This window comes from Monodon monoceros, unplaced genomic scaffold, assembly GCF_005190385.1.
Source record: "Monodon monoceros isolate NGI ecotype Baffin Bay Population unplaced genomic scaffold, NGI_Narwhal_1 Super_Scaffold_5, whole genome shotgun sequence".
Lineage (NCBI taxonomy): Eukaryota > Metazoa > Chordata > Mammalia > Artiodactyla > Monodontidae > Monodon > Monodon monoceros.
The window spans coordinates 7281200-7302043 of NW_021703782.1; the positions used below are offsets into that span (position 1 = coordinate 7281200).

Below are 20844 nucleotides of genomic sequence, written 5' to 3' on the forward strand. Positions count from 1 at the left end.
GGCTGGGCCCATGAGCTGTGGCTGCTGGGCCTGCGCGTCCAGGGCCTGTGCTCCGCGGCGGGAGGGGCCACAGCAGTGAGAGGCCCGGATACCGCAAAAAAAAAAAAAAGAAAAAAAGGGAGAGGACTCAAATCAGCAAAATTAGAAATGAAAAAGGAGAATTTACAACTGACATCACAAAAATACAAAGGCTCATAAGAGACTATACAAGCAACTATATGCCAATAAACTGGACAACCTGGATGAAATGGACAAATTCTGAGAAAAGTACAACCTTTCAAGACTGAACCAAGAAGAAATAGAAAATATGAACAGACCAATCACAAGTAATGAAATTGAAACTGTGATTAAAAATCTTCCAGCAAACAAAAGTCCAGGACCAGATGGCTTCACAGGTGAATTCTATCAAACTTTTAGAGAAGAGCTAATACCTATCCTTCTCAAACTCTTCCAAAAAATTGCAGAGGGTGGAACCCTCCCAAACTCATTCTATGAGGCTACCATCACCCTGATACCAAAACCAGTCCAAAATATCACAAAAAAAGAAATTACAGGTTAATATCACTGATGAAAATAGATGCAAAAATCCTCAACAAAATACTAGCAAACAGAATCCAGCAACAGATTAAAAGGATCATACGCCATGATCAAGTGGGATTTATTCCAGGGATGCAAGGATTCTTCAATATATGCAAATCAATTAATGTGATACACCATATTAATAAATTAAAGAATAAAAACCATATGATCATCTCAATAGATGTAGAAAAAGCTTTCAACAGAATTCAATACCCATTTACGATTAAAAACTCTCCAGAAAGTGGGCACAGAGGGAACCTACCTCAACATAATAAAGGCCATATATGACAAACCTACAGCAAATATCATTCATAATGGTGAAAAACTGAAAGCAATTCCTCTAAGATCAGGAACAAGCCAAGGGTGTCCACTCTCGCCACTATTATTCAACATAGTTTTGGAAGTTTTAGCCATGGCAATCAGAGAAGAAAAAGAAATAAAAGGGATACAAATTGGAAAAGAAGTAAAACTGTCACTTTGCAGATGACATGATACTATCCAGAGAAAATCCTAAAGATGCAAGCAGAAAACTACTAGAGCTAATCAATGAATCTGGTAAAGTTGCAGAATACAAAATACACAGAAATCTCTTCCATTCCTATACACTAACAACGAAAGGGCAGAAACAGAAATTAAGGAAACAATCCCATTTACCACTGCAACAAAAAGAATAAAATACCTAGGAACAAACCTACCTAAGGAGGCAAAAGACCTGTCCTCAGAAAACTGTAAAACACTGATGAAAAAAATCAAAGATGACATAAACAGATGGAGAGATATACCATGTTCTTGGATTGGAAGACTCAATATTGTGAAAGTGACTCTACTACACAAAGCAATCAACAGATTCAATGCAATCCCTATCAAACTACCACTGGCATTTTTCACAGAACTAGAACAAAAAATTTTACAATTTGTATGGAAACACAAAAGGCCCTGAATAGCCAAAGCCATCTTGAGAAGGAGATATGGAGCTGGAGGAATCAGGCTCCCTCCCTCACTGTAAGATAACACCTCCTAAAAACCAGAAGTGTCTGGCGATGGGCAGTCTCCAGAGGTAGTGAATTACCTGTCGCAGGAGGTGTTCAGGAAACTGTATATCCTGGATTGTAAAGCAGTGACTATTTTTCTGTTTTGGGTCACAGATCCCTGGAAGCATCTGATAATAGTGAACAGAATTCTTTTCCCCCCAAAACACACAAATACACAGTAACATAAATATCTGTAGATAATTTCAGGAAAGGGCCAAGTCAGAAGTCTTAGCCAGAATCTCCTAATTAAACAAGTATCTACTGATCAAGGCACAGGAGAAATTTAAGGCTGCATTTCCTTTAGGCATCCCTCAAAAGATGAATCCCCTATCCCAGCCAGCGGTGATTTTTCCCTTCTGTGAATTTCCTTATGGCATTTACTATATTCTGCCACAGTTACTTAAGTTTCTCTTGTTTAAAAACCTAGAGGTATCTTGAGGGCATTGCATCCACCTTTTGTTCATTAATTCACTAAAGGTACATCAAACAAGACTCCTGTTTTCAAATAGCTTAAAAGTCCAGAATCAAACATAGAATCTTAAATCTGAAAGGTACTTTGGGAACATAAAACCCATAGACAAACAACCGCAATACAAGACTATGGGACTGATATAAGGTAAAACAGTGCTAGAGAAAATGGTCGAGGGAGGGTCACAGGTAACATTAAAAGGCATCTCGTTATGGTGACTTCCTAAGCTTTCTATGAACAATTTTATAACATTTTATCGACCTGACAAGACAAGGAGCTCTTTGGGTGTCTTATTTGTCTATACATGTTATCCTGCCCTTCTGCACCCAGTATAAAGCCTAAAGCGGAACAGACGTTTAATAAATACCTGCTGAATGGTCAACAGAGGTGGCATTCACAGAAGCCAGACCTTGAAGGATGAGAAGGATTCTGAGTTAGAAGACAAAGGGAAAACTTTTCTTTCTGATAAGAAACTAAAGTGTTTTAATAAAGGACAACAACGAAGAGTATAAACACAGGACGGTATTTGTGTTACTTCCATTGGGGAAAAGAATTTAGAACTTTTGATATAACCCCACTAATTCAGTTGAATGTGTCTATTTATTCAATAATCACTTAATGATTTTCCTGTTGGAATAAACACCTTTGTAAGCATTCATTTAACAAAGGGTACAGGAGTGAGGAAGATGAAATATAAATAAAAGCAAGTCTGGCCTTCAAGCAGCCAACAGGGTAACTAATCAACAGATATAGAGAAAATTAATAAGAACTCGCAAAAGTAGACAAGTATTCTAAAAACCTCAGGGAGCACTGAGGAAGAAGGGCTTGATCAGACTGCAGGAAAGGGGGAGAAGCTTATGGAGGTGGTGTAACTGAAAACTGGAAGGATGAGTAAGGTTTCATTCCAGAAAAGGTATTCGTGACAACATTTGCATAGTTCATTACGTTCACAGAATTCTTTCACACGTCCTCTCCCACTTAATCTACCCATGCAGTCTCAGTTTTGTAATCCACATATTAGAACCCAGAAAAACATCTATCTCAGGGACAGAACGCAATATGAAGCAAAACTACTTGAAAACCAATGTCGTGAACCAACAGAAGCATTTTAGGCAGCAAGACAACTTGGGGATGGGGGCGGATGCCTAGGAGACCAAGGGCAGCTGGGCCCGACATCTGATTAAGGAGAGGGGAACCAGGCTGGAAGGGTGGGGCCGCCTGTCAGGGGTCAGGGGGCTGCTCCCCCGAGGGAAGGAGGGAGCCCGAGGCGTTTGGCACCCGTTGGCCGCAACCCTGGCCCTCGATTCTGGGCCCTGCCGGACAGGCCCAGAAACCGGCGGTCGCGCGCAGCCTCCCGGCTCCGCCGGGATGCAGGGATGCTCGGCCCACCTGGTCCATCTTGGGCATCACCTTCTGCCGGCCCCCCATCTGGAAGCGCAGCAGGTTGTAGAACTCCTCGGGGTGCCCCAAGCACTTCACGAACTCCATGCTGGCGGCGGTGAACTGTCGGACCTCGGAGCTCACCTCGCGGATACCTCGGGATGGCCCCTACCCGCAACCAAAGGATTAGTCGGAGGGCGGGGCGGAGGCGGGCCCAGCGCGGCTGTGGCGAGCCCAGCGCGGCGGCGCCACGCCCACTTCACCACCAACTTCAACTGGCCTCGGTCTCTCGCGCCGCTGCCCGTGGGCTCGCGGGGTGGACTGGCGAGCGCTGATTGGCCAAGGCCGCTCGCACCAGCAAGATGCCGGCCAATCGGCGGCGGGATGTGTCTGGCGTGAGGACCACATCCTAGAAGCTAATTGGAGGGAGAGAAAGAGGCAGGCGAGCGGGATTGGTACTCCTAATGGGGGCGGGACTTTGCTTTCCTCCGCTTTCCCAGTGCAGTGCTGGAGGAGCGAACCGAGACTTTGAGAAGCCCCCCCGAGCCGGAGCTCAGTGCGTGGGAGGCTCGCTCCGGCCCGGCTTTCGCTGAGAGCCCAGCTGGCCACAGCCCGCTAAGCCCTCCACGTGTTTCTCCTGCCAGGCAGACTAGCTCTTCCGGGACGCGCTCGGCTCACAGCCGCGCATCGAATGGGTGCAATCAGCCTGAGGCTTCCGAACACGTAAATTTTGTCCCAAAAAAGGATCTGAAGCGTTTCTACGGCCTATCAAAGGGTGATGTGGAAATTTTTATCTCGATCCTAGAGCACTCACAAGCCCTGGAAAAATACGTGCTACCCCAACCCCCAAATCTATTTTAACACCGCAATCAGTGATCCTTTTAAAAATTAAGGCAGCTCTGATCACTGCCTAAAAATCCTGCAATATCTGTCCATTTAATTCGGTAAAAGCCAAAGTCCCCACGAGGGTCTAAAAGTTCTGCACGAATAGCCCTCCACCCCCATTACGTCTCACCTGCATTTTCAAACCCCTCCCTCCTTGGCCCCAGGACTTGTCTACACCTCCTTCTTCCTGCAATATTTTTTCCCCCCGGATATGCAATTGGCTAACTCGTTCACCTCCTTCAAGTCTCTGCCGAACCCTCACCTCATTTAGGCCCACCCCATCACACTGTTTTATACTACAGCTTGCCTCACCCTCACCACTGCTGACTCCCCGGCCTGCTCTAGTTTTTCCCGTCCTATTGTTACTGACTAAGGTCTTTGGACTCTTTAGTCAATAGAAATTGATGAAGCCAGATCAGGAATTCAGGCAAGGCGTTACTGGGACTCCAGGGACTGAAGACAAGTAACAGGTTCCCTTGCTCACTCTCTGAAGGGGGGAGAGCTTGTTCCTTAAATGCGGGGAAGGTAGAGGCAGATCAGCGGGTGGTGGGTGGGGCCGGAGGGGTGGCTTAGGTGGTCTGCCCACCCCTTCGGCGGTACTGTGTGCAGGGATCATGTAGTACCTGCTTTTGTTCCTGGCACCTCAGAAGTGCCAGTTGGGTTTTGGTCTTTTTGTATCTTATTGTTCAGGATTTGCCCCAACTGCCCACGCAGTTATTTTTAGTCCCTTATAGTTTCTTTGTATTCTGTTGCTCATTTGTCCAGGTGCAAGCACTACAGGAAAGGGTCTCAGGTCCCAGCCTATCTCAGCACTGATCACGTTCTGATATAAAATAGTTTACTTACGATGTTTAGTGTCTGTTTTTCCTTGCTAGAATATAAGTTCAATGACGACAGACTTTGTTTTGTTTGCTCACATACCCCCAAGCCTCCAGAACAGTGCAACTCTTTGATGTCCCCTCAGCATTGCAAACTTAACATTGCCCTAACTGGAATCTCTCTCCCATTGAGGCTGCTTCTCCTGTGAATGGCACTAACCGCCTCCCAGTTGCCTAATTATAAAATCCAAACGTCATCCCTAACTCCTCCTTTCTCTCGCTACATCTGCCCTTTGTAAGTCATTCAACAGTTCTCTGGAATCCAAGAAACAAACATCTCTCCTCTTAATCTCTCCTCTCTGCTCTGGCGAGGTTCAAGCCCCACCTTCTCTCTCAAACTGTTACAGGTCAGTTTACCATCTCTCTCTCTATATCCATTCCCATGTAACAGCTTGAGTAATCTCAATCTTTCAATTTTATTTTATTTTATGAGGTATTATGATTTTAATTAGCTTAAGGTGAGGCCCTGTGGGCTTCTTGACTTTGGTTCCATGAGTCCAGTCTGGCAACACAGAAAAACAGACTGAAAGGAGCTTCACTGAGAACTGACTCATTTACCTACAATTTCTTTGCGTTGTATCTGATGTTTGGTCCTTCTTTAAACTCTGTCAAGTTATAACTTTATATCTCTACTTGCATACTGCTTTTGGCCAGAAGACATAAAGCTAAGAGTTTTAGCACTCCCCTGCCTGTTAAAAGGACCCTGTAAAAAAAATTCCCTTCTTTCAATTTTAAATTGCACAAAGGAAATGCCTTTCAAGATAAAATCTTAGAATTCTGGCATAGAATAAAAATCCTCCCATCATTTGTCACCTACATTCCCTTTGGATTTCAGCCTCCTATTCAGTCACTCGACAACTCTCAAACCCTGATCCAGCCCTGGCAGCACTCACCACACAGGCCACAGTAGTTCATACCCCAGGACTCAAGTAATTCACCTGCCCTGAATGCCCTTCCTCCATCCTCACCAAGCTACCTGCCACGCCTTCATTACAGCTCAGGTGGACTCCCCTGCTTCAGGAACCCTTTTCTGAAGCTCCCTGGCCTCTCCTTTATCCGTTCTTCAGACTTAACAAACACCCACTGAGCACCGACAACAACGTGGCAGACACTGGAAATAACAAAGTAGATGAGGTTCCATCCCAAAGAGGGAGAGACAGAAGCATCTGGCACGGTGCTGCTGTTTATTAGGCACAGCTGGAGCCTCCTTCAGCTCTGGAGTCGGGTCCAGGTGCCCAGCCAGAGACTGTGGGAATGGACAAACAGACAGTGACCAGACCATATACAGTATCACAGTCTGTCCCACAGCCTCTGCACCAACTGGCCTGGAATAGTCAGGACTTGATCAATTGCTTCTGTATTCTTTGCCTCCACTTCCAACTCAGGACCAACCACAGAAAGCCAAACATGCTCCCCAAACCAATCACGTAAGACAGCCCACTTCGAGTTAGTCTGCTTCCAGCATCCCCTTGCCAAATTCCTCCCATCAGAGCACAATGATGAGTTCATTTTTTTTTTTTTTTGATAAAGTTTTCCCACTCCCTGCCTGCCTCTGAGTTTCTGCCACATGCAAGTGATGGGGGCTGCTGCCCTTGCTATAGCAAGCTCTGAGTAAAGGGCCTCACTTGCTTATTCTTATTTTGGTGGTCTTTATTTCCACAAACCTCAGTACTTCAATGATGTCCAGTGGTCACTGTCATCCTGAACTTTCTGTATGCTAATTATCCCTTGTCTGACTCTTCACCTCACCTTGAACCCCTCAAGGTCAGGGACAGTGTCTAAACAGGGCACCTGGCACAGTACTTGCCACTTAAGAAGTCTCCATTACTTCTTATTAAATATCAGGGCTTGAAATAGGGACTGTACTGGAACTTTTAGAACACAGACGGGCAGTCACTTATCCAATCCCCCACTCCCCCACAAAAAGCACTTTACAATAACCTACTAAAGTGCTTCTAACACTCTGTTGTAACAAGCCTGCCTCCTCCTACTAGTACAGAAGTTTTCTTGTCTTGTTCATCATTGTATTCCCAGAACTAGCATTTAGGAAGCATTTAAAAAATATTTATTAGATGGCTAAGGCCACTGAAACCTCACACAAAATTGCAAGTTTTTTACGTCAGTAATCATGAAACTCCAGCTCATAAGTAACTCTTTACCCTGGAATCTGCTGAGTCCAAATGCATCACCTCTCTCTCTTCTAAGTGAAACCGGGACTCGCTGACTCTGTACCCCATCCCTCAACTGCAGCCTTTCCTTACGTCCAACAGGCACGCAGGCCACAGGAGTCATTCCCACTGTTCACCTCGCCAGCCCTGTAGGTTCTGTACCACCATCCTCTTCTCTTAACCCTCATTCAGTCCACCTCTGCTATCCCTGCCTTTCCCCTTTGCAGAAGTAACTTGAGACTTTCCGCCGAGAGCCTCCTGCCAGGATGAATGATAACCTCGCGGAGGGCTGCAGTAGCTGTGCTTTCTGTTGGCAGTCCACGTTTCCGCTTCCCCGCTGCTTCCATGCGGAACCCAGTCTATGCAGTTCCGATGCAGAACTCATGGTGCGGCCATCAGCCTTTACAACTCAACTGCTAGGTGCTACTATTTTCCCCCAATACAGACTGAAGGTCAGAGAAATGATGTCAGCTCCCAAGAGGACAGGGTAGACTGAGGATTATTCTTCCATGTCTTGCTTTATAATCTTTTGTAAGGCTTGAATCTTTTGATGTATCTTTTAAAATAATTTTAAACAACTTAAAAAAAATAAGGATTCTCCTTTGCCCTCTTGGACTTCTACCGTTCATACCCTGACGACCTTCAACTGTGGGTTCATCCAGCATCCCTCTTTGTTTCTGACCCTAAGCTACTGGAGACCGCTGTACAAAGTTGGGAAACGGAGCGACTACTCTGGTCTCTAGTGTGGCTCTATAACCTTCCCTCGAGCCCTAAGCGGCTCTAACTTTCCCTCATAGCTGTTACAAACCTCCCCACTCCTACTCTGTGCCAGCTGGTTTTCTCTGGGTCTACTTTTCTTTCCCCACCGGAGCCCAGGCGTCTCTAAGCGCTGGTGCTGGTGTCTCTCTCCCTCCTGGTTTTCCCCTCACCTGATCACACACAAATCCTCACATCACATCCATCCTTTCATCACTCTCCCTCCCTGACCCCCTTTCTCATTTCTTGCAAGGACAACCTTTTTTTAAAAAAAACATTTATTTATTTGGCTGCGCCAGGTCTTAGTTGCGGCACGCTGGATCTTTTTTTTTTAAGTTGCGGCATGTGGGCTCTTAGCTGCAGCATGCATGTGGGATCTAGTTCCCTGACCAGGGATTGAACCTGGCCCCTGCATTGGGAGCTCATAGTTTTAACCACTGGACCACCAGTGAAGTCCCTCAAGGACAACCTTCTTGAAGAGCAGAGCACACTCACTGACCCCTGGGCTCCCACCCAGTCCTCAGCCCCTGCAGACCGGCTACCACTCCACACAAATGGCTCTTGAAGGTCATGACCTCAAATTCGACCAAATTGAGGTCATGATCTCAAATTCAACCAACCGTCAAACTCGAAGGCCTCTTCTCTGACGTGTGCACCACTGGCTGCCCCCCCGAAGTTCCTTCCTCCTGTTTTATCTGATCTTCCATTGGCTTGTCTTCTCTTGCCGCTTGAACAAAAGACCTTCTAAAGGTTCCCCTGTGACCTCCATCCTTCTCATGCCGCATGATCGCCTTGTTAACCTTCTCAAACCGACCCTCAGCTGTGAGGAAAGCTCCCAAATCCATACCTGCAAGCTTGCACTTGCGGGGAGCCAGGCCCATTTCCTGGCTGTGTTGTCCCCCCACTTAGGTGCAGGTGCCTCAAGCTCAGCACACAGGGTCTGACTGTCTCCTCACGGAACCTGCTCAGCTCCCGTGACTCTGTCTCAATGGCGAGGTGGGGGCAGCTTCCTCCAGCTCTCAGCCCCCTCCCTCCCTCGTTTTCACATCCAGCCAGCTGACACATAGGAGCCCATCACCATGGTGACCCTCCCATCTCTTCTTCTTTCCACACCCACGGCTGTTTCTAGCCCTGTCGCTGCTTTTCTCAGCAACTGCAACAGCATTTCCCCTTTTCTACCAATCGCAGTGGGTGCCCACCCGCACGCAGGCTGTGATGCCTGTCCAGCCCACCCCCCTCTTGTACTCCAGACCCTGACAGATGCTGACTTACGGGAAATGGCCTGTCTGGGTACCATCTTGGCCCTGAGCTAATGCCTGCCATAAGGTGGCTTTCCCCGCTGTGGACAACTCCCAGTGACTTAAGGCAGAGAAGTATAAGGGTGCATGTTCACCTTTCTCCCTGCCCTGCTCCTTTTAAATGGATCCATCCGACCAACCCAACAAGTCCTAAACGGCATCTTCACAAAGAGCTCAGTTATGTACAGTGAAAGAACCTTTACTGCCAAATAAAGGTGACAACACAAAGTAACAAAGAGCTTTATTTCCTGGTTTCTTCTAGGTTTTGCTAACAACCTGGATTCCTGCACTGTTGAGCATGTCAACTGTCACAAACACATCGCCTTGGGGAGGAAACAAGTCGCTTTTTTCTAAAGCCCATGGACACACCGGCAAAGTGGCCAGCTCCCTGGTCCCCCCGTTTCCCCTCCTTCTCCTGGCATCTGTGTCACATGGGAAGGGTCCAGGCAGGAGGCTGCATCCGAGCAACACTCTCCTGTTACTCCCTCCCTCATCCCTGGATCCCTCTTGGGGAACCAAGAAGGATAATTCCCTTTTCCTGGTTCTCAAATGGAGGGACTTAACACCAGTCAGTGTTTCAAAACCAAAACCAAACCAAACCAAACCAAACACCTGCAAAGCAATGCTGGCACAGCTCTCTTCCACTGGCTCTCGTTTTCGTTGCCCCACTGTCACTCCGGGAGGTTTCCCCTTAACTGCCATCACGATTTGCCTCATCTGTCAACAGTGGTGGGATTAGATAGGAAGAATTAACCAAAACCAGAAAAGAACAAAATCGGACCCTGTGGAAACTGCCTCAGCCTGAACTCCGGTGAGATGAACACCAACAGCACTGGCATCCCGACCCCACCCCCCAATTCCTGTCCCCAGTCCCAAACCCTGCCCACAACCCCTGTGGCGACACTCAGGCATCACGGTCCCTCAAGGGCAAGGCTCTGTGTAGAAGGGGCCCGAGCACCCGAGGAGGGCGCCACCTGCTCTGGCTCGTCCAGTGACAACCTGGGCTGGCACTGGGGGCACCACCACGTGAGCCTCTGGAAGCCCCCTGGAGGTCCCAGTGCCTCCTTCACAACCTGGTGCCCAGCAGGGCACCACTCCTTCTGGTAGATCTGCGTGTGCTGCTGTCTGCCCTGGAACTTGCCCCGCAGCCAGCCTGCACTGAAGGCCACCACATGGTCCACCAGGGCCTTGAGGCGCGGAAGACCCAGGAGTGAGCCGGGAGAAAGCGGGTGGATCCCAGCTCTGAACAGGGCCTCGTTCTTAATGATGTTCCCTGGAAGGAGGCAGGGAGGGGACAAGGGAAGGAAAAAGGACACATCCATAAGGAAAGCTGGCCACAAAATTAACAAAACAGAGCACAGCTGATACGATGGCAGTGGAGAGCATCTCAGGAAGATCCAGCTGGCCTAGAAGCTCTCGGGCAAGCCTCACACTGAATCATCCGGCCCATCTGCGAAGTATTTGCTAACACTTACCCTTTAGGTTGTTGTGAAGACGAAATGACATAAAACTCACGCGTGGCCCATGTTACAGCAAAGAGATTAACAAAAGGGGTTCCGGGCCTGAGTGCCTGGCTGTGAATCCCAGCCCAACCAGATCCCGGCTACCTGACCCTGGTGAATTCCCTGTCTTCTTGAGGCTTCCGTTTCCTGGTCTGTAAAGCGGGGGTAGGTTCCCCGGTTTTCGTGGGCAGTAAATGAGAATTCTCACACACACATACAAATGCTGAGCACTGTGCTGGTACGTAGAGAGAATCAATAAATACTAGCTGTTATTATTATTTAAAATGTCAAGCATGACGCCTGAAATATAGAAAAGTGTTTAGGAGGTACTATTATATTATTTTCCTACTCCTGCCTCATTTGCTGTGAAGTCAACCTCGACCTCTCCTTCCTGAATCAGTAAGTTTCTTCAAAATGTCCCAACAGTGCACTTTCTTTAACCTCTACTAGGCATTTATCACAGTCTATCTTTAGCTCCAGGGGGCTGAGTCCATGCTTGCTGGGTCACTAAACAACCCTCTCCTTCAGGAGAGAAGGTGGGCTCGGTGGAGGCCAGGCGTTCGGCACATGTGGAGAAGATGGACGGGTGAAAAGGCTGCTCTTTCCAAGAGCTTCACGGTCACACAAAATTTCTCTCTAAAATTCGCCAGCAGACTACCTGCTTCATATCTCAGCTGTGCCCTTAGAGCAATGTGTCTTTTGCTTTAGTTTCTTCATCTGAATGAAGGGAAAACTAGTAAGTGGCCATCCTGAGGAAGAGCAGTAAGGATGAACCCACGTACCTGGCACAGTGGAGTCACCTGAAAAATGTTGGCTGTTCTGATTATCGTTTGTAACAACAGCCAGTTACACAGCATTTCTCTTACTAATTTACCCCAAAGGCCGCTCCTGGAAGCCTGTGCTCCTCTGGGTGCAGGGTCTGCGTTTGTCCTACTATACTTCAATTAAAAAATAAATTAGGGCTTCCCTGGTGGCGCAGTGGTTGAGAGTCCGCCTGCCGATGCAGGGGACGCGGGTTCGTGCCCCAGTCCGGGAAGATCCCACATGCCGTGGGGCGGCTGGGCCCATGAGCCATGGCCGCTGAGCCTGCGCGTCCGGAGCCTGTGCTCCGCAACGGGAGAGGCGACAGCAGTGAGAGGCCCGCGTACCGCAAAAAACAAACAAACAAACAAACAAAAAATAAATTAAAAAAAAAAAAAGGATGGAGGGGACGTGATCCCTGCCCTCTAGAAGGTCATGCTCCAATGTGGCTATCAGGCAGACTACGACTGATAATATAATTAGGGTAGGAGAGAAGTTAGAAATGGCCTGACCTACCCCCTCATTTTAAAAACGAGGGAAGTGGAGCTAAGGAGCCCAGGTGATCATCCAGCATCACTGACACCAGTGGCGGGTGCCAGTTTCCTGCCTCCTGGACGAGGGACTTTTTCATTAGGTCGGTCAGCAGGACCACCCTCTGCCATCAGCCATACCTAAGCCTGAGAAGTATCTCTGGTCCAACAGCGTATAGCAGACGGGCTGCTCCCGGCCCAGAGCTTCCAGGGCCTGTCCTCGATGGAACTTTTCCGACAAGATGTCAGAGGTGGGTCTGACCACCGGGGAAGAGGAGCTCCACACCATCTGACAGTTATAGAAGGCCAAGAAGCCGCCCCCGCCGAAGTGCAGGACCAGCCTGGGAAGAGAGGAGAGGTCACAGTGCACAGGGCTATGACAGCAGCATCAGGTCACACATGCACACACAGCTCCCACTCCACTCAGGATAATCTGGGGAAGCTAAGGTCCCAGAGGAGAAAAGGGATGGCTCTGCCAGAATTGTTAAACTCTCACGGCCAAATGGAGTAATTAAAAGAAAATGTATACTCTCTCCTTTTTTCTGATAATAACAATACGTGTTGGCAGAAGACAACTTGGGACGTACAGAAAAGTCTCAAGTTCAGGAGGTGTGGCTATGGCACAAAGCAGGGCTTGTTAAGGAAGGAAGACAGAGAAACCGATGCCAAGTAGGCACCTCTCCCAGTCCTGGGCAAGATCTACCAAGAAAGACACATACACACACCGCCCCCGCCAGGGACACAGGAGAAACCTCATGAACCTTGATAAGCAATAACGGGTTACTCTGTGAGGGGAGAGACTCGGGCTGCAGCTGGACTCCAAGACTCACGTATCTGACCTGGGTGGTATCTTATGTGGAAGTAAAGGGACAACTTGAGAGGAACAGGACTCAGAAAAACACCTACACATAGTACCTGTGGTAATTACTCAAGGAAAAGTACATCCCAACTGAAAGTAAATCAGCAAGGATCTCAAGAGGAGGGGAGACGGAAAGGATAGATGGAAAGATTAGCACTGGACTCTGTCACGTCTACTGTGAGATCCGAGTGGCCTGCAATCATAACAGTGCACCTGTAATCCAAGTGTGAGGAAAGGATTCTCTGAACAAAAAGACACCTATATTAGTGTGTTTTTAATATTAATTAATTTAATTATACATAACTAACAGTGTAGTTAATTAACAATATGGAACTAAAATTCTAAACTACCTCAGCAGACACAAGAGATGGGGTAGAAATGGCAGGAAAGTACAGAAGTAGAAATATTTTAAAGGTCTCATCTCAGAGGGAGGGGGGAAGGAGAGTGAGCAAAATACCAGTGTTAATAATAAGGGAAAAGATTATTAATTTAATGCTATTAAAAATTTGATAGTTATTAACTCAGGGAAAAAAACAGATATCATTTAAAGATAATATTATTACCAAAAGAATAAAGATGAATAGCAGTACTTCCAAATTAACAGAGGTTTTAAAAAAAAAAGGAAGAAAAGAGACTTCCCTGGTGGCGCGGTGGTTAAGAATCCGCCTGCCAACGCAGGGGACACAGGTCCAAGCCCTGGTCCGGGAAGATCTCACATGCCGCGGAGCAACTAAGCCCATGCGCCACAACTACTAAGCCTGCGCTCTAGAGCCCATGAGCCACAACAAGAGAAGTCACCACAATGAGAAGCCCACGCATCGCAACAAAGAGTAGTAGCCCCCGCTCACTGCAACTAGAGCAAGCCCGCACACAGTAACAAAGACCCAACGCAGCCAAAAATAAAATTAATTTTAAAAAAAAGGAAGAAATGTGATAAATCCAACAGAAAAAAGAAAACAAGGGACAATAAAACTAAAAATGAAAGAAAATCCAAACAGCACAGTTACCCCATTTCAAAACAAGGAGTTTGCATCTGAGTTTAAAGAGATACAAAAGCCTGCTATTTACTGTTTATAGCAAGCATACCTAAAATAAATGAAAAAACAGACCTACGACTAAGTGGAAAAAAGACCAGGGGGTGAGCCAACCAAACATGGAGTGGCACTGTTAACATCAAAGAGAAGCAGAATTAGGGCTAAAGGCAGAGAGAGGGTCCAGGATTGTTTAATAATGAAGCTGTAAAGAACCTTTGAGAGTCAGGGACCCTGATACCTGGGACCAAGGGCAGCAAAACACAGAAACAAAAACGAAAGACAAGGAGAAACTCTATAAAACCACAACTAGCCTGGGGGACTTCAATGATCCTCTTCCCAAGTTTTGCATATTAAACATAAAAAAATAAGCAAAGGGCTTCCCTGGTGGCGCAGTGGTTGAGAGTCCGCCTGCCGATGCAGGGGACACGGGTTCGTGCCCCAGTCCGGGAAGATCCCACATGCCGCGGAGCGGCTGGGCCCATGAGCCATGGCCGCTGAGCCTGCGCGTCCGGAGCCTGTGCTCCGCAACGGGAGAGGCCACAACAGTGAGAGGACCGCGTACCACAAAAAACAAAAACAAAAACAGAGAAAAGCTGAGCTATCAAAACAATAACCTGTTCTTAACATTTACAGAATGTTTTTCTTTTTTTGTTTGTTTGGTTTTTGTCAGAATGTTTTACTTTTAATGAACATTCTATCTTCATTTATGTACACAAAACGTAAGCAAAGATCAATTATGTGTTTGGCTGCAAATCTTGATGCCAAAAGTAGAAAATTTACAGGCTGCCACCCTGATCGTAATCCAATAAAAAAAATTAAAACAAAAAAACCCCAAAAAAGATGACCCCAAACACTCAAATATTTGAAAAATTAGGAAATACTCTTCCATGTGGTTAGTATACAAAACTATCATTTATTTGAAAGACCAATAAAGTAGATAAAACTCAGGCAAGCCTAATAAAGAAAAAAAGGGGGTGGGGCAGGCAAAGCAAAATATGCAACATGGAAGGAGTTATAACGTGACAGGAAGAGATTCAAAAATAAGTGAATGACATGAGTTCACTGTGTGGCAATAAATTTGAAGGCCTGCAGGACCAGCCTTGTTAGTGGAAGAGCGTTCCAATCGCCCCGGCTGGTGACCGGGTCCGGAATCCGCCCACGAGCCCAGCTTCGGGCCATGAGAGGTTTCCTGGGGGTTTCGGGGAAAGCTCTCCTTGCTCATCTGAACTTTAGAAATGACCCTCTCTCTCCTCTCTTCCTCTTTTCTTGTGTGGATATAAGGCCTGGAACTGCAGGAGTCTCCTGCTGCTGGTCTAAGGACAAAAGCAACATGTGGCAAAGTGCAAAGTCAGGAGAATCACAAGAATGGGAAGCCAAAGGCTTGGACCTGCGTCAACGCCACGGCCCGCACTCCCTCTGAGCTTCTAATGTGGTTGACCCCTGAACAACTTGGGGGTTGGGACACTGACCCTCTGAATAGTTGAAAATCCGCGCACGTAACTTGCAGCCGGCCTCTGTATCCACGGTTCCGTACCCACGGATTCAACCAACCTCAGAGTGAGTCGTGCAGCAATGTAATATTACTATTGAAAAAATCCCCGTGTAAGTGGCCCCGTGCGGTTCAAACCTGTGTTGTTCAAGGGTCAACTGTCTGTGAGTCAAAAGAATCTCCTCACCATTCAAGCCAGTCTGAGGTTTTCTTTTTTTCTCTCTCTCTTTTTTTTTGGCCTCACCATGCGGCTTGTGGGATCTTAGCTCCCCGATCCGGGATCAAACCCAGGCCCTCGGCAGTGGAAGCGCCAAGTCCTAACCATTGGACTGCCAGGGAACTCCCGATCTGAGTTATCTTTATAGTCCCAAGCATCTTACTGGCCTTACATAATACCATAAACAAAGACTGTAGTTCTGGACATGAAAAAATATATAATTATGAAACCAGAAAAGTATTTTGAATTGGAGGTAGAAGGAGCCTTCTTTAGCAAGAGGATAAAACTTAAGAGCTATCAAGGAAAATACTGACCACTCAGTACCTACAAACTAAAAATCCTGAATGCCTAAAGGCACAAACACCATCAAAGGACACAGACAGGCTGGAAACACTAGCACCACACATCACAGAGGTTAACACACAAGGTCCGAAAGCCCCTACAAGTTGATAAAAAGTACACAAAAAACTCAGCGCTACCAATAAGAATGTTCATTCTCTTTGACCAGCAATGATTCCTCTGGGAACCTACACTAAGGAAAGAATCCTGAACATGGATAGAGTTTTCTGCACCGATATTCTCCTCAACATGAACACACTGAAAACTGAGGCAATTCTGTCCCTATAGTCAGAGAGCACTAGTCAAGCCATAAAATGTTGTTCAGAGGCCTCCCAGCCTCAAGGGCTGTGCTTGTTGGGAGAGTACTCCCCGCTCTCTAAGCTGCCAGGTGGTCCCCATCCCTCTCTGGGTGCAGACCACAGTCGACCTGCCATCTCAGTGGGCAGAGGAGCGGGTTCTCTCTCCTAGGCGGCAGGCTGCTGGAGACCACCCAGCTTGCCCGCAGAGCCCGGCCCAGGCCCGCACAGCGGAGCCCTGGCGAACCCCACAGACCCCGCACAGCTGCCGACAGTCACAGCCCACGGCCTGCTCAACCACGCCTTACCTTGGAACAGGGTCCCTCCAGTCACCTCTCTTGTTTGCTTTCTTCGCTCTGGAGAACTCGTTCCCCCAAATGCTGCCAAACAAGCCAAAGCTGACCTGCAGCCACCTCTCAGCACCTCCTGCAGGGGTGTCTCCCCACAAACACCGCAGACCATCACCTCCACTGGGGACAGCATCGTCTCCTCCTGGGGACCGGGAGGACTGCTCAGAGACTTCCTGGTGGTGCCCGGCCTCTTCCTTCCACTCTTTTTGTAGAGGCTCTGACAGTGGGTTGTTGCCAGGGGACACGATTTCTTCATCTGGATCAAATCTAAGGAATAATTTCTTTCCATGGACCTAGAAAAAGATGAACATGATCTAAGGCTCTGCTATAGACTTATCTGTGTCCTCCCAAAATTCATGTGTTGAAATCAACCCCCAGTGTGATGGTGTCTGGAGGTGGGGCCTCCAGGAGGTGGTTAGGTCATGAGGGTAGAGCCCTCCTGAATGGGATTAGTGCCCTTATAAAAGAGACTTCAGTGGGCTCCCTCAACCCTTCTTCCACATGAGGACACAGCAAAAAGATGGCTGTCTACAAACCAGGAAGTGGGTCCTCACCAGACACTGAATCTGCTGGCACCCTGACCTTGGACTTTCCATGCTCCAGACTGTGAGAAATAAATTTCTGTTGTTTATAAGCCACCTGGTGTGAGGTATTCTGTTACTGCAGTCAAAACAGACTGAGTCTTACCCAGAAAGGGGAAGACTGGAAGAGGTGTATACAGACATTTATGCTAATGCAAATGTCTCCCCTCTTGCCTCTTCCATGAAACTTTCCCAACTTGAATATTTGGGACTTGCCTTTTGCTTTTTGTTCCAGCCGTGTGGGCACTTAGTACATGGTTTTCAAAGTGATTAGAAGCAAGTGGAAGAATCAGATCAGCAATGAAATAGATGCACGCTAGATGCAGGGCCACCCTAGAATACCTGAGGGGAAATACTCCCAATTTTTCCATGAATTAGCTAATAAGTAAATACTAATTGTCATTCCTGTATTCAGTTCATAATACTTTTTCTTTGTTAGAAATAATCAGCATACATACACATACACACCACACACAAACTGACAGCAGCTAAAGACGACCCACTGTGAAATTCTGCAGCCCTCGCCACCCCCGAAATTGGATTTGATAGAAGGAATGGCCACACGAGACCTCACAATCAAAAATGACGATCAACACAATTGCAGCAGAAGAAAATGAAAACAGAAAATGTGTGTAAAAGAATGTTCCAGCTGCTGAGTATTCTATCTCCATATTGCTAGTCCTGGCAGGTAATGTGTACATGGTCCGATTCCAGGATAAGCCTGTTGTGCAAGACCCGAAGTTCAGGCAGTCTTTCCAAGAATTAAACCCAAAACATCTGGCATTCATAATGGAACTGCCTGTGATATTTTGACCCCCAAAGCTACGTACTTAAAGATCACAGTTCTGATGAGATCTCCAATTTGTCAATTAGTATAAAAATTAACAACTGGAGCAGTCTTTTGAAGGCCTCGCCCCCAAAGAGGGCATTATCTTTCTAAATAATTCCAGAATAGCTTAACTGCAAATCTGAGCACAGTTGTTTGCTGCCACACATCAGAAATGGCTTAACTGAGCTTACAGAAAAACCTGGGCAAGGAATTAAGCAGGCATAAGGGAATTTGCTCCAGGCAACACTTTCTCGGTGCAACGTCACCCACGTTGGGATAAGGCTGATGAAAATATCTGTCAGATGACCCTCAAGGTCAAAACATGTACCAGGTCAAAAGGCCTAGGTCAGGAGACCCTTGCACCCTTCCCAACAATGGCAATTTCCGCCGTCCCTCTTTTAAATTCCTCTGACACTATGGATAGTTCAGTTCTAATTGCTAACTGGGTTTATACAACGTGCCAGACAGTGTGCTAGGTGCTGAGGGTCACACAGATGAGTGAGTCTCTGCTCCTTCCCTCAGGGAATTCAGGATTTAAAAGGAATGAAGTTCTGACACAGGTTGTAACAGGGATGAACCTACGAAACATTATGCTCAGTGAGAGAAGCCAGTCACACACGGCATGATTCCAAGTATGTGAAATGCCTCCCCAAAAGGCAAATCTGTAGGATAGAAAAGAGAGTAAAATGGTCGCTTTGGGCTGGGGGTGGAGAGTTGGGGTGAAAGGGAAAGGACTAATGGGCACAAGGCTTCTTTTGGGGGTGATGAAATGTTCTGAAGTTGATTATGGTGATGGTTGCACGACTCTGTGTCAAGAAACTGAACTGCACACCTGAAATGGGTGAACTGGATGTGGTGTGAATTACACCTCAACAAAGCTGTAAATATTTTTTAATTGGAGGACTGATATAAAGTCTAAGTATAAGTGGGATTTGATCTCCAGATGTCCCACCCACCCAGACTAGGATGGGACAGAAACATTAACAGGCGGAAAGGACTCAGTATTTACCTCCCACCCCTAATGCTTTCTTAGGCAGCTCTGGAGTGTGTGCTCTGCAAAATGAGAGGCTAAAACAAAAGAGAAGATGATATGGGACCAAGTGTGGAGAGACTGCTGGCTGCCTCCCAATATCCCTCTCTCCCCTTCTCCCTACCAACAAATCTACTGATTTACAGGAACGTCAACATACTCAGCTAAAAACCTACGTCTCCCAGCCTCCCTTACAGATGGGGAAGCCAGTGAGATTGTGCAGGAAGGGTCAAATGTGGTTTCCAGGAAATCTCTTTGAAGTGGATGAACCAGTTTCCAGCTCTCTCCTGCCTTTTCTTCCTGCCTGGAATGTGGATGTAATGGCTGGAATCCCAGCTGCCATGTTATCATCATCATCATGAGGATGAGGGCTACACCCCAGGGAGAGAAGAGCAGGAGCTTGGGCCCCAGTGATCTTGCATCACTCCTACACCACCCTGGACCCCCTCCTCTGGACTTCCCATTATGGGAAGGGGGAAAAAAAAAACCCTGACTTGTATAAGCCACTCTTCTGAGTCTGTAATGAGCAATTATACGTAATTCCTGACACAGAAACTGGAGAGCTTATAAGGAAGGACAGTGAAGGGCCATATGCCAGATAAACAGCCAGCAACAGTGGAGCCAATTTTCCTCTGTCTCACGAGCCCACCCTGCTCATTCCACCTCCATGTTTGAATCTGCAACTGATTCTCAAACCTGAAATGCCCCTTCTTCTCCTTTTGACCCACTTAAGTCCTCCATCCTTCAAGGTCCAACTCAAGTCCCATCTCCATCATGAAGGCTTTTTCTCCAGGCCACAGGACCTCTTCTGTGTCAAGGCCCCCAGCTGGGCCTTAATCACACGCTCCCTTCCTCCATTCATTGCTACCTAACAGCTTCCCATTTAGGGACACAGGTCTAAACTTCCAAATTCAACTCTCAGATCCTGAGAATAGGACCCACGGACAGAGGAACAGAAAGGGAGCCCACTGACGGGGACCCACATGCCAGGCAGCTCCCCAAGGCCACCTCCCTTAGGCTTCTGGGCTCCCAACACTGACCCCTGCCTTGGTTTACTGGGAAACCAGTGCCCAGATCCATCTCAAGGCTCCCTTGCCTCACATTCTTCTGTCCACTCAGCTATTGAGTAAATATTTTCTGCAAGCCAGCTCTGTGAAGGCAGGTGCTAAGATCCCGGCCACTGGGACCCAGAGGCAAAGGGACATTAATCCTGTCCTGCAAACTCTGCAGGACAGTCTGGACAGAGTCCAGGTGCTCTCACGGGAACAGCACAAACCTGGAGGTCAGGGGGCCTGTGCTCCAGTCTCTGTCCCTTGCTAGCTATGTCGGCTTGGGCTAACCGCTCCCCCTCCCTGAGCCCCACCTCCAAATGCAGAAAACACACATGAAGGTGTAGCAGACCTCTTCCAGACCTCTTCCAGTTCTAACCAAGAATGGTTTTATAGTTTGTGTGTTTGTGTGTGTGTGTGTGTGTGTGTGTGTGTGAGAAGGGCAACGTGGAAGACAGAGAACTAGTATTTACTGAGCACCTATTATGTGCCAG

General features: G+C 47.3%; 2 protein-coding genes across 2 annotated transcripts in view; both read right to left on the bottom strand.

Annotated features, from left to right (window-relative positions):
• Positions 1-3737, bottom strand: part of FDFT1 (farnesyl-diphosphate farnesyltransferase 1) — a 42206-nt gene extending 38469 nt beyond the window's left edge. Inside the window, exon 1 of the mRNA XM_029203558.1 lies at positions 3469-3737. Within this exon, the coding sequence (XP_029059391.1) occupies positions 3469-3567 (99 nt within the window). The 5' untranslated portion in view covers positions 3568-3737. The remainder of the gene's footprint in view (positions 1-3468) is intronic.
• Positions 3738-7969: 4232 nt separating this feature from the next.
• The window catches only part of NEIL2 (nei like DNA glycosylase 2), a 16340-nt gene continuing 3465 nt past the window's right edge, over positions 7970-20844 (bottom strand). Inside the window, exons 3-5 of the mRNA XM_029203563.1 lie at positions 16820-17154; positions 12419-12618; positions 7970-10717 (exon numbers count right to left, since the gene is read on the bottom strand). Coding sequence (XP_029059396.1) covers positions 10356-10717; positions 12419-12618; positions 16820-17154 — 897 coding nt within the window. The 3' untranslated portion in view covers positions 7970-10355. The remainder of the gene's footprint in view (positions 10718-12418; positions 12619-16819; positions 17155-20844) is intronic.